Genomic DNA, 11,332 nt, shown 5'->3' on the forward strand with positions numbered 1-11,332 from the left:
CCCGTCGCCGCGTCGACCCAGCCTCTCGCGATCGCGTCGTCGAGGCGCGTCTCGCGACCCGTGGCCGGGTCTCGGATCGCGGACGCTGCGAGGTCGACCCGTCCGCGCGCCACCGCCTCGCCGAACGTGATCCGCTCGTCCGTCGCCGGATCCACGTACTCTCCCGTCGCGGCGTCGCGCCGCACCGTCCCGTGTATCGTCATCGTCAGCTGCGTCTCTCGCACGAACGTTACCTTGGCGACGAGTCCCGCGCAGACGGCATCCGTCAGCGACATCTTCGCGCTCGTCCGCGCGTCCGTCATCTCGAGCGTGCGCGCGTCGAGCGTTCCCGCGGCGACCGCGTCCGCGAGAGACGTCTCGCGTCCGGTCGCCGGGTCGACGACGGTCGTCGCGTCGATGCTGACAAGGTTCGCGCGGATGGCTTCCTCGATGCTCATCTCCTCGCCCGTGCGGTTGTCGCGGATACGCCCCGTCGTCGGGTCGATGTCCAGCGCGCGCGCCTCCTCCGGGGTCACGACCTCCGGCGAAGCCTCCACCGTCGTCGTCAGTGCAATCTTCGGGAGGAGGCCGGCGCGGATGGCGTCTGACAGCGAAGTGTACTCGCCCGTCTGTAGATTGCAGATCTGGTATGTGTCGCCGTCGACGACCCCGGCTTCTATCGCCGCGCGCAGCGACATCTCTCGTCCCGTCGCCGGGTCGCGGACGGTCGTTGCCGTCGGCGACACGACTCCCGCGCGCGCCGCGTCCTCGAGGCTCCACGTCTCTCCGCTCGCCGTATCCGTGACGACGCCCGTGTACGGGTCGACGATCATGTCGCCCGCCGTCACCGTGGCGACCTCGGGGCGCCCGACGACGGTGACCTTGCGCAGCGCCCTCTGGAGTTCGATCGTCACTCCCGTGGTGCGGTCGATCATCGTGAGCTTCTCCGGATGCAGGAGACCTTCGCGGACCGCCTGAGCTATCGTCACGGCGACGCCCGTGTTTGGATTCATCACGGTCGACGCGTCGGCGTTGACGATGCCTCGGTGGACGGCGTCTGCGAACGACATCTCTTCTCCGGTCGTGAGGTCGGTGATTCGTCCCGCCGCCGCGTCCACCCGCACGTTCTGTATGTCGTCGAACGCCGCCGCGACCGGCGGCGGGGGACGCAGCGCCTCCTGGCGGGTGATCTCGGCGGCGGAGACGCCCTTCAGGACGGTCGCGCCGGTGACTTGCGTCGTCCTGCGGCTGTCGGTGAACGAAGAGACGTTCTCGACGGACACCGTCTGCCCCGGACGCACCGTGATCTCCTCGATGGCGTGTCCTCCCTCCGTGAAACCGTTGGTAGTAGTCGTCCTCCCCGGAGACTTCTCCCTCCGCGCAGCGGTCGTCATGGCGACGCCCGACAACACGGGGGCGCCGGCGACGGAGATGAGACCGGCTCGCACGGCGGCGGCGGCGGACGTCCGCTCGCCCGTCGCGCGATGCACGTACTCTCCCGTGCCGTCGTCGACGACGCCCCGCGCGACCGCGTCGTCCATCGACAGCTGTTCGCTTGTCGCGGCGTCGACGACGAGCAGCGCGTCGGCGTCGACGTGCGCGTACACGATGGCGGCGGCCAGCGAGATGTAGTTGCCGGTCGCCGCGTCGAACATCATGCCCGTCTCGCGATCGTACGCGCTCTCGACGAGTCCGCCCCGCAGGGCGTCGCCGAGAGACAGCACGGGGGAGCCGCGAGCGTCGAGTAGCGCACCCGTCGCCGCGTCGACGCGCCCGGCCGCCATCGCCGCCGCCAGCGTCTGCTTCTCGCCCGACGACGGGTCGACGACGGTCCCGCCCGCGCCGTCGACGAGGCCGCGTCGCAGCGCCTCGCCGAGCGTGGTCGTCTCGCCGTCTCGCGAGAACCGACCCGTCTCCGCGTCGAGCATGCCGACTTTCACGGCGTCTGCGACGTTGATGTTAGGGCGCGCCCACTGTCGCAGCAGCAGCCGTGCCGTCCCCGCCGCCGCCGCCACGCCCGTCCGCGCGTCGACGACGCCCGTCTCGAACGCCTCGGCGAGCGTCACGACTCGGTTGAGACGCGGGTCGACGTAGGCGGGCATGGAGGGGTCGACGAGGCCGCGGCGCACCGCCTTCGCGAGCGGCATCGTCTCGCGAGACGTGGGGTCGGCGAAGCGTCCCGAGACGGGGTCGTAGAGTCTGAGACGCGCCGCGTCGAGCAGCGCGATGCTGCTGCCGCGCCTCCGCGACGAGATTTCCGAGAAGCTGATCGTGCGCTCCTCCTCCGCGGTTGCCGCGGCGACGTCAGCGGCGACCGGCGAGCCGACGGCGATCGCCGACGCGTGGCGCCCCTTGGCGGCGACCTCCGGCGACGTCCGCGCCATCACGAGGCTCGTCGTCGTCACCTCCGTCCTCTCCTCCTCCGGCTCCTCCCTCTCCTTCTCCGCGGGCGTCTCCCTCGCCATGCTCACCGGCTCGAGGATGACGTAGCCTTGCTCGACGGCCGCGGCGAGGGTCAAGGTCGTTCCGGACGCGCCCGTGTAGTGACCTCGCGCGTCCAGCAACACTTCCTTCCTCAGCGCCTTGTACAGCTTCATGCTCTTCCCCGCCGGGTTCGCTACGAGAGCGGACCGTCCGTCGATGAGCCGGTGACGGACAGCGTCCGCGAGCGTGAGTACGTGCGCGCTTCGCGGCGCCCGGAACTCTCCCGTCGTCGCGTCCACGATCCCGCGCTCGATCGCTTCCTTCAGCGTGAGTCCATCGCGCGGCGCACCGAGCGCGGTCGCCATGGCGACGAGTTCCTCGCGGGTCGGCGGCGCGACCTCCGCGGTGACCTCGGCGACGTCGGCGGGCCGGTCGGCGACCAAGACGAAGAATTTCTCGGTGAGTTCGGCGGCCGCGTCGCGCGGGAGGAAGCCGATCGCGGCGCCCTCTGCCAGCGTGACGTAGCGGCGCGAGGCGGGGTCGAGGACGTTCCCCGTGAGGGGGTCGACGAGACGTCTCGCGATCGCGCGAGACACGGTGACGGTCGTCTCAGCCTCGGGGTCTCGCGTCTCGCACGCGAGCGCCGCGTGCAGCCGTCTCGTCACGACGCCCGCCGCCGCCGCCTCGTCCGGCGTCAGCCTCCGTCCCGTCGCCGCGACGACGACTCGTCCCGTCGCCGTGTCGACGACGCCTCGGTTCGCCGCCGCGTTGAACGACATCGTCTCGCCGCCGATCGAGACGTCGTCGAGGTCGAACACGAGACACGTCGCGCCCGACACGAGGAGCCGTCTCGCGGCGGCCTCGCCGAGCCGCAGCGTCTCGCCCGTCCGGTCGTCGACGACTCGGCAGAACGCGTTGACCAATCCCGCGCGCAGCGCCGCGGCGACGCTCACGACGTCGCCCGTCGTCGCGGCAACGACGCAGCGCGCGTCCGCGTCGACGACGCCCGCGGCGATTGCCTCCAGCAGCGTCAGCTTGCGGTCGGTGCGCGGGTCGGTGCAGAGCCCGCGCCGCTCGTCGATGAGCCCGACGTCTAGTCCTTCCTTGAGCGTGTAGGGCTTCACGATGAGCATCCGCTCGCGCGCGACGTACAGGCTCGTCGTCTGGTTGCCGGCGGCGACGGAGCGATCGACGTACCTCCCCGCGCGCGCGTCCACGACGCCGCGCGCCATCGCCTCCGCCGTCGTCGTCTTCTCGCCCGTCGCCGCGTCGACGACGATCTCGCGCACGTACGGGTTCACGTAGCCGCGCGCCGCCGCCGCGTCGATCGCGCACCGCTGCCCCGTGTCGGCGTGCACGAACGCGCCCGTGCGATTGTCGACCATGTTGCGAGCGAGCGCGTCGGCGAGGGCGACGCCCGGCGACGGCGGCGCGTCGTCGAGGGCGACGTGTCCGCGCGCGACAGCCTCCGTGAGCGGCATCGCGTCGCCCGTCTGCGGGCTGACGAACTCTCCCGTGTGCGCGCTGAGGCAGCCGCGAGCGATCGCCTCGCCGACGCTCATGCGCGCCGGACGGACGACGCCGCCCGCCACCATCGCGTCGACGGCGTCCGCGTCGGCCATCGCCGCGGCGACCGCGTCGTCGACGTCGAGCAGACGCCCCGAGCGCGCGTCCCGCAGCATCCCCGTCGCCGGGTCGTACGCGCCGCGCGCGATCGCCTCGACGATGCTCAGCTGCTCTCTTGTTTGGACGTCGCGGATGCCGCGCTTCGCAATAAGCTTCTCGAGCAGCGCCTTCTCGATGTGTCCGCGCCGCGCCGCCTCCGCTAGCGCCATCTTGTGGCCGGTTTTCGGGTCGACGAACTGTCCGGTCGGCGCGTCGAGGAGGCCGATGGCGTACGCCTCCGCCGCGCTCACTACCTCACCAGTCATCGGGTTCTTGATGCCGCGCACGGCAACGATGAGCGTCGCCGCGGCAACGCGCCGCTTCCGCGACACGACCTCGCTCAGCACGATCGCCGACGACGACGAGGTGGGGGCGCCACTTGTTTCGTCTTCTGCGGCGGCGGAGCGTTGTAGGACCTCGGCGTGCGGAGCGCGTTTGCGCGAGGCGGCGGCGTCAGCGATGGTTAGCTGAGCGTGCGACACGCCCCCGTTGCTGCTGGTGTCGTCTGTCACGTCCATGCTTGTGTCGTATTCCTCCTTGCTGGGAGCCGATCCCATCAGACCTGCAACGACAGTGACATGTGGCGTTAACTATGCGTGAGTAAAGTGATGACGTCACCGTAAATATTTTAAAAACAAAATAAAAAAAATATTTCCACGCCTTTTACCTTTTCACAAAAATATTAAGTAATTCTGTTCACATTTTTATGGTTAAATTGCTGCATTATATCGTTCCTATTTTAATATATTGTTTGATGTGAACATACACTCGTGAACCATACATAGCCGCATAGCAAGCAATTAATGTCAGAAGCACTAATATCAAATCGTGCCAGGTTTTTTGGATTTTTAACTAGTTGAGCAAAACAATGCTTATCAGGTAAGAATTTTGACGATACGTTTAGTCCGCCCTTAGTTCTTACTTTTAATGTAAAAAAAATGGCACAAAAATTTTACGCAAATTTTAGCATAGAAAATTTGTGACGTAGTCAATTTAAAGTAAGGTGGGAATAAGAGAGAAGAAAGTATAGAACGCGAGAGACGAAGAATGGGAGAAAAGAGAGGTAACCGTAACAACTTGAGAAAGGAGAACGAGAGATTGCATCGGTTAGCACGGAAATACACTCTAACGATACGCTACGAGGGCTTTGCTCATGAATTTTTCCGGGTTTTTATATTTGCAACATTAAATAGTTCAAAACTTTTTCTCTCCAAGTTTCCACGTGAAAATTGGTGAACATAACGTCTCTTCACGAGCCGATCCCTAACAAATAGACGTTTTCCTTTACAGCATCCGTGACAGCGTGCTGCGTGTTACCACCTCACAATGACAGGACACAATGCGGCCGCACTAGGTGTACAATTAGCTATAAATGCTAGTGCAGTGGTTCCCAATCTTTTGGACTCCCCGTACCCCTAATTTTTTTACGCTATCTCCTGGTACCCGCCTTCGCCCACCATAACAGGGGCGTGTACAGGATTTGTACCAGGGGGGGGGGGGTCTAACCGTAACCCAAACTTGCGAGCACAAGCGAAGGGGGGGGGGGTCTGAAAATTTTGAAATTAGACCCGGCTTAGATGCGTTTTATGGCCGAGCGAGGGGGGTCCGGACCCCCTGGACCGCCCCCCCCCCCCCCTGTAAGACGCCCGCTGCATAAGCAAAATGAAGAAGGCAACACTGATGTATTGTCATGAATATTTTGACATCATGTTTATGTTTGATTACTAGCCGCTAGTGGGACGTGGGACGTGGGACATGGGGAAATCCAGGACTACACGGGTGAAGCGGACTAACCTGTCTTGTTTGTGAGCGTCGCCATGAGAGGACTGAACTTGTCATGCATGTCGTCACCGTTCTGCTGCATGTGCAGGTCCGAGCGAAACGTCTTCAGACTGATCAGCGACACCTGGTCTATCTTGAACTGCATCATGAGAGACAGAGAGAGAGAGAGAGAGCAGAGAGTGAAGCAGAAGCGGTATACTAAACAACAGGCAAGCAGCAATCGCGCCGGTCGTTAACGCAATGTAAGTAACGAGCAAAACTTTGCACATAAGCATCGCGCATATAAGCAAAAGCATTGCACATAACACTTATATAAATATGATATCGAGAGCTTATAATACCTCTCTATATATAATATATAAAATTATGTATTTACATATATATTTATTTATTTATATATATATATAATATTGATATAAAACATAATACAATCTAGAGATGAGAGATCAAGGATAAAACCTCTAGATCTACAGAGCAGCAGTCATCGACGTTTAACGAATTTAACTCTTTCGACCGCCTTCCTGTTAATCGACTTTCGCATGGTAAACCAATCGTATCGTCGTGTCGCGTGCACTCACGTCGACGTCGTCTGGCCTGTGATAGGATGCGGGCGAGGCTGTTGACGCGCTCCGTAACCACGGCGACCATGTCCAGGTAGTGTTTGTTGAGGGTGTCGAGCTCGTCGCTGACTCGCTCCGACCCGGTCGCCGCACGCCGCCTCTTCTTCACGCTCGCGTCGAGGCTCGGGTGCACGTCCTCCAGGCTCTCCTGTACGCTCGCAGCTTCAGGTCGTAGATCTAGGGGGGAGGGAAGGGTTAGATCACGCGAGACACGAGCGAGGCATGGGGTCAGATCATGCGAGGCATGGGTCATATCACATCACACAGAGGTGGGCACATGAAATGATCGATGCCGATCATTAGTTAAATTATCATTATTATTGTGGTTATATAATGGTTTCATTTTATTTTGGTAATCATTACTATAATAGTTTTTTTTTAATGATGATTTTGATTACAAGAAACATTATTCTAAAGAAGAGAAAAGGATTCCAAGGATTAAGGCTGGTACTAGTCATCAGAGAGAGAAAGAGAAAATGAGAAAGCGACAGAGAGAGAGAGAGAGAGAGAGAGAGATAGAGAGAAAGAGACGAAACAGAACAGAGAGACAGAACAGACCAGAACAGAGAGAGAGAGCGAGAGAGCGAGAGAGCGAGAGGAGAGAGAGAAGAGAGAGAGAGAGAGCAGAGGAGAGAGAGAGAGAGAAGAGAGACGAGAGAGAGACGAGAGAGAGAGAGAGAGAGAGAGAGAGAGAGAGAGAGAGAGAGAAAATGAGAAAGCGACAGAGAGAGAGAGAGAGAGAGAGAGAGGGGTGGGGGAAGTACCTTTGCTTCACGGATGTATCGTCCTCCATCTCTGTTCACCTGCTCCACGGATGGTTTCCTCTCACCGAGAGCATTGTACATATTCTGCGTGAGAGATACACAACGTCAGGCTTGTATGTCACAGTTAAAGTGATTAAGTCACCGTAAATAGTAAAAAAAGAAAAATATATTTCCACTTTTTCACAAAATATAAGTAATTCTGTTCACTTTTTATGGTTAAATTGCTGCACTATACTTCTTATTTTGCTATATTGTTCGATGTAAACATACACTCGTGACTCATACATAGCCCATAGCAAGGAATTAATGTCAGGAACACTAATATCAAATCATCCAGGTTTATTGGATTTTTAACTAGTTGAGAAACAATCCTATCAGGTAAGAATTTGACGATACGTTTAGTCCAATTAGTTCTTACTTTTAATGTAAAAAATGGCAACAAAAATTTTACAAATTTTACCATAGACAATTCGTGACGTAGTCAATTTAACTGAAGCAGACGCTTTCACAACAATGTGCTCAAATCATCAAGTTATCATGGTGATTACAAGCTAAACTTGTACTACTCTTGTTTTCGATATATTCCTGGTTTCGATATGGAATCTCTAGTCATGCACTACCTGTACAATGCACACCTATATATACATTGACGCAAATATAACATCTACGATGCACCAATTTCAAGGGGCAGTTTGTCTGCAGTAGTGATAAATAAATAACAGCAGTAGAAACGCAGGGCCATGGGAACCCCCAGGGTTATAGTAACCCCAAACCTACAATAACCACATGCCTATAGTAACCCCATGGCTATAGTAACACTTCCCGTGTACGCGTACGTGTGTGTGTGTGCATGCGCGCGTGCGTGTGTGAATGCGTGCGTGCGTGCGTGCATGCATGCGTGCGCGCGTGCGCTCACCATGGCCGGCTGGAACTGGGCCCGCGCCTGGACGACGGACTCAGCGAGGCGTGGCAGGTGTTTGACCTGTAGCTGCATGTTCGACACCCACGTCTTCTCCTCGGGATGCTGCTGCTGGTAGAGGATGAGATGCTCACTGGCCTTCTCCACCCCGCGGCACCTACAACGACAACAACGATGCGACATCGTGGTCACGCATATTCCGATGCGACGTCGATCGAATGACGTTGAGCTTTTCACGTTTGAAGAACTCCTCTCTCTCTCCTCTCTCTCTTTACACACCTATCTCCTCCACACCACTTCTCTCCCATTCTCACCCTCTCTCTATAACGACAACAACGATGCGACGTGGTCATGTGAGTATGTCGAACGATTTTTCCCACAGTTCAAAAACTCATCGTCCACATGCTCTCTCTCTCTCTCTCTCTCTCTCTCTCTCTTCTCTCTTCTCTCTCTCGTCTCTCTCTTCTCTCATCTCTCTCTCTCTCTCCTCTCTCTCTCTCTCTCTCTCTCTGTCTCTTTACATGCTACCTCTCGTTACATCTCCCCCTCTCTCTGTCTCTCTCTCTCTCTTCACACGCTCTCCATCCAAATGCTCTCTCACTCTCTCCTTTTTGGCTCTCTCCCTCCACCCTCTACTCTTCTCTCTCTCTCGCGTACCATCAGCGACCTGTGTGCACACGTTCCCATGCGCCGCCCACACAGCTCACCTCTCTCTCAGCCTCTCTGACGTCTCCTGTGCCGAACATCTTGAGCAGAGCCGCGGCTGTGCTCCACCAGGGCGGGCATCGTGCAGACCCATGCGTCCTCGCCGAGCCGGAATCGATCGGCACGCTGATGCTTCTTGCAAGCTTAAGACTGCAGTCACTGACGGCAACGCACAAACATCGAAGGTTAGCGTTACAATAGCAATCTCAGCACCAGGTGCGTCGGAAATTATCATTACGTGAGCCTACCAGATACCATCAAAGCTAGGCATCACCCACTTTACCAAGTATCAACAGTATCTATAATGTTCATTAAGTCTTCTATTCAAATTGTTCTCATAAAGGGTATTCGTTTATGAGGCTTCTCTGCTCCTCTTTCCTCCTCTATTCCTCCTCTTTCCTCCTCTATTCCTCCTCTTTCCTCCTCTATTCCTCCTCTTTCCTCCTCTCTTCCTCCTCCTCCTTCTCCACCCTCCCAAGCCACCTCCTCCTTCCTCCTCCTCCTACCTCCCATTACTTACAATGAAGCCAGCATGGACTCCGCTGGAGCCTGGAGACATCGCACGGATCTTGTTCCTGCTGACGCTAGCAGCACCTCATTACTCGACACGATGCCCACTTGTTTCCTCCGCGACCGTTCAGACAGATTCTTCACCTGCACTTCAACGCTGGGCGATTCAGATCACACGAGATGATGAGAGAAAGACAGAGGGGGAGGGGGAGAAGGAGGGAGAGAGGGAGAGGGAGAGAGGGAGGGAAGGAGGGGTAGGGAGGAAAGGGGGGAAAGGAGAGAGGAGAGAGATCTCACTGCACTTCAACCTGCAGGCAGAGTGATGATCAGTCATGAGTAGAAGTTGCAGAGGAGGGTGGAAGTGAGAGAGCGAAGAGGGAGGGAAGGAGGGGTAGGGAGGGAAGGGGGGAAGGAGAGAGGGACAGATCTCACTGCACTTCAACCTGCGGCAGATCAGTCAACGAGTGATGAGAGAGAGACAGAGGGGAGGGTGAGAAGGAGGAGGAGGGAGAGAGAGAGGGTGGGAAGGAGGGGTAGGGAGGGAAGGGGGGGGAGGAGAGAGGGGACAGATCTCACTGCACTTCAATGTGTGCACAGAGCAATGATCGGTCAATGAATGGCGAGGGTGAGTGGAGAGAGGGAGAGGGAGAGGGAGGAAGGAGGGTAGGGAGGTAGGCGAGAAGAGAGAGGAGAGAGATCTCACTGCACTTCAACCTGCAGGCAGAGTGATGATCAGTCAATGAGTAGGAGAGAAGTGTGGAAGGTAGAGAGGAGAGGAGAGGAAAGAGAGACACAGACAAAGGGAGAGAGGAAGGGACAGGTGGGAAAGGAATAGAGAGAGGGTGGAACGTGAGAGAGTGAGGGAGAGAAAGGAAGGGAAGGAAGAGGGGGATAAGGTTCATGGGGAAAGACAGAGACCAGCAAGCCACAGCAATTGATTATCAGGGTACCTAGTATACGATACCCTCTACTTACATGAAATCAGAGAAAAATTAACTGGCAATCAACATTTGTTCATCGCAGAGTTGGCTATAGCAGCATCTATAGTTACCTATATATCTATAGATTACCTTTCGACGTAGATGTGTGGAGAGAGCCCACAGCGTGGTCTCTCACTTATCTACCATCAGGTTCAGTGTGGACTGCACCTGAGGCGTTCATGCCTCCCTTAGGAATGCTGCCGCGCTGCCTGCTTCTGTATCGACTCAACCTTTCGGCTCAAACAGCTGCAGACTGTTCTCAAACTCCTGTCACCAATGAGAAAAAAAATCAGCATTGATTTTATTAGGTAGCGCTTAGGTAGGTTACACGCATTCCCTTCAGTACACCGCGACATCTTCCAACAACATCATTACCTAATTATTTAACTAACACATACACATTATCGAACACCCACGTCACTATACAAATTACTCTATAAAACCCTATAGTTTCTGCACAACATTTCCACACCACTCCTGATCCGCAACACCATCAACCTGCGCCTCCCATCGCACCACCCGCACAGCGACTGGGATCGGGATTGTCATCCGGGCCCCTACCTTGTGCTGTATAACCAGCTGCTCTAGGCTGTCCATGTCCTTTGGGTATTGCAGATTTTTTATATTTTTTTATATTATTTTTTATTATTAAAAAAAATTCCCCATATTTTTCACCCCACTCCCGCCACAACACTTTTCATCCGCCTCGCATCGCCCCGTGGAAAAGGCGCTGGCTGGGAGATCGTCGTGCGTACCTTGTGTTGTATGACGAGCTGCTCCAGGCTGTCCATGTCCTTGGGCAGCGGGGTGCGCAGCGAGCCTCCAGCTCCCTCGCAGAAAAAATAAAAAAACGTTGTCCCAGCGTCACGTAGCAGACGGAGGGAGACGTGAGTCGGCTAGTGCCTCGGCTCGGCGAACCTTGCTTGCTCTGTAAGCGGTGGCGGGAGACAGCTCAGTCATGTGTTGTTGTTGTTGTCTATCTCT

The 11,332-nt window shown here is 57.0% G+C and overlaps 3 protein-coding genes across 3 annotated transcripts in view; all 3 read right to left on the bottom strand.

The window, feature by feature from the left end:
* LOC106820779 (plectin-like) overlaps positions 1-6,567 on the bottom strand; it is a 17,606-nt gene extending 11,039 nt beyond the window's left edge. The window contains exons 1-3 of the mRNA XM_014825350.1: positions 6,429-6,567; positions 5,863-5,989; positions 18-4,630 (exon numbers count right to left, since the gene is read on the bottom strand). Coding sequence (XP_014680836.1) covers positions 18-4,630; positions 5,863-5,932 — 4,683 coding nt within the window. The 5' untranslated portion in view covers positions 5,933-5,989; positions 6,429-6,567. The remainder of the gene's footprint in view (positions 1-17; positions 4,631-5,862; positions 5,990-6,428) is intronic.
* Positions 6,562-8,336, bottom strand: LOC106820781. The gene is made up of 3 exons (XM_014825351.1): positions 8,151-8,336; positions 7,235-7,318; positions 6,562-6,647 (listed from the first exon to the last, which is right to left on the bottom strand). The coding sequence occupies exons 1-3, from the start codon at positions 8,334-8,336 to the stop codon at positions 6,576-6,578; spliced, it is 342 nt and encodes a 113-aa protein (XP_014680837.1). The 3' UTR covers positions 6,562-6,575.
* Positions 8,337-10,560: 2,224 nt separating this feature from the next.
* The window catches only part of LOC106820782 (plectin-like), a 10,124-nt gene continuing 9,352 nt past the window's right edge, over positions 10,561-11,332 (bottom strand). Inside the window, exons 8-9 of the mRNA XM_014825352.1 lie at positions 11,104-11,276; positions 10,561-10,615 (exon numbers count right to left, since the gene is read on the bottom strand). Coding sequence (XP_014680838.1) covers positions 11,245-11,276 — 32 coding nt within the window. The 3' untranslated portion in view covers positions 10,561-10,615; positions 11,104-11,244. The remainder of the gene's footprint in view (positions 10,616-11,103; positions 11,277-11,332) is intronic.

The sequence above is a fragment of the Priapulus caudatus genome, unplaced genomic scaffold (genome assembly GCF_000485595.1).
Source record: "Priapulus caudatus unplaced genomic scaffold, Priapulus_caudatus-5.0.1 Scaffold47, whole genome shotgun sequence".
NCBI classification, from domain to species: Eukaryota; Metazoa; Priapulida; class Priapulimorpha; order Priapulimorphida; family Priapulidae; genus Priapulus; species Priapulus caudatus.

Excerpts from the sequence above, each read along its gene's own strand:
- LOC106820781 (XM_014825351.1), bottom strand. The coding sequence starts at position 8,336 with ATGTCGCATCGTTGTTGTCGTTGTAGGTGCCGCGGGGTGGAGAAGGCC. Across the intron at positions 7,319-8,150 it reads CCCAGTTCCAGCCGGCCATG|AATATGTACAATGCTCTCGG; the intron begins GTGAGCGCACGC and ends TCTCTCACGCAG. Across the intron at positions 6,648-7,234 it reads GATACATCCGTGAAGCAAAG|ATCTACGACCTGAAGCTGCG; the intron begins GTACTTCCCCCA and ends CCTCCCCCCTAG.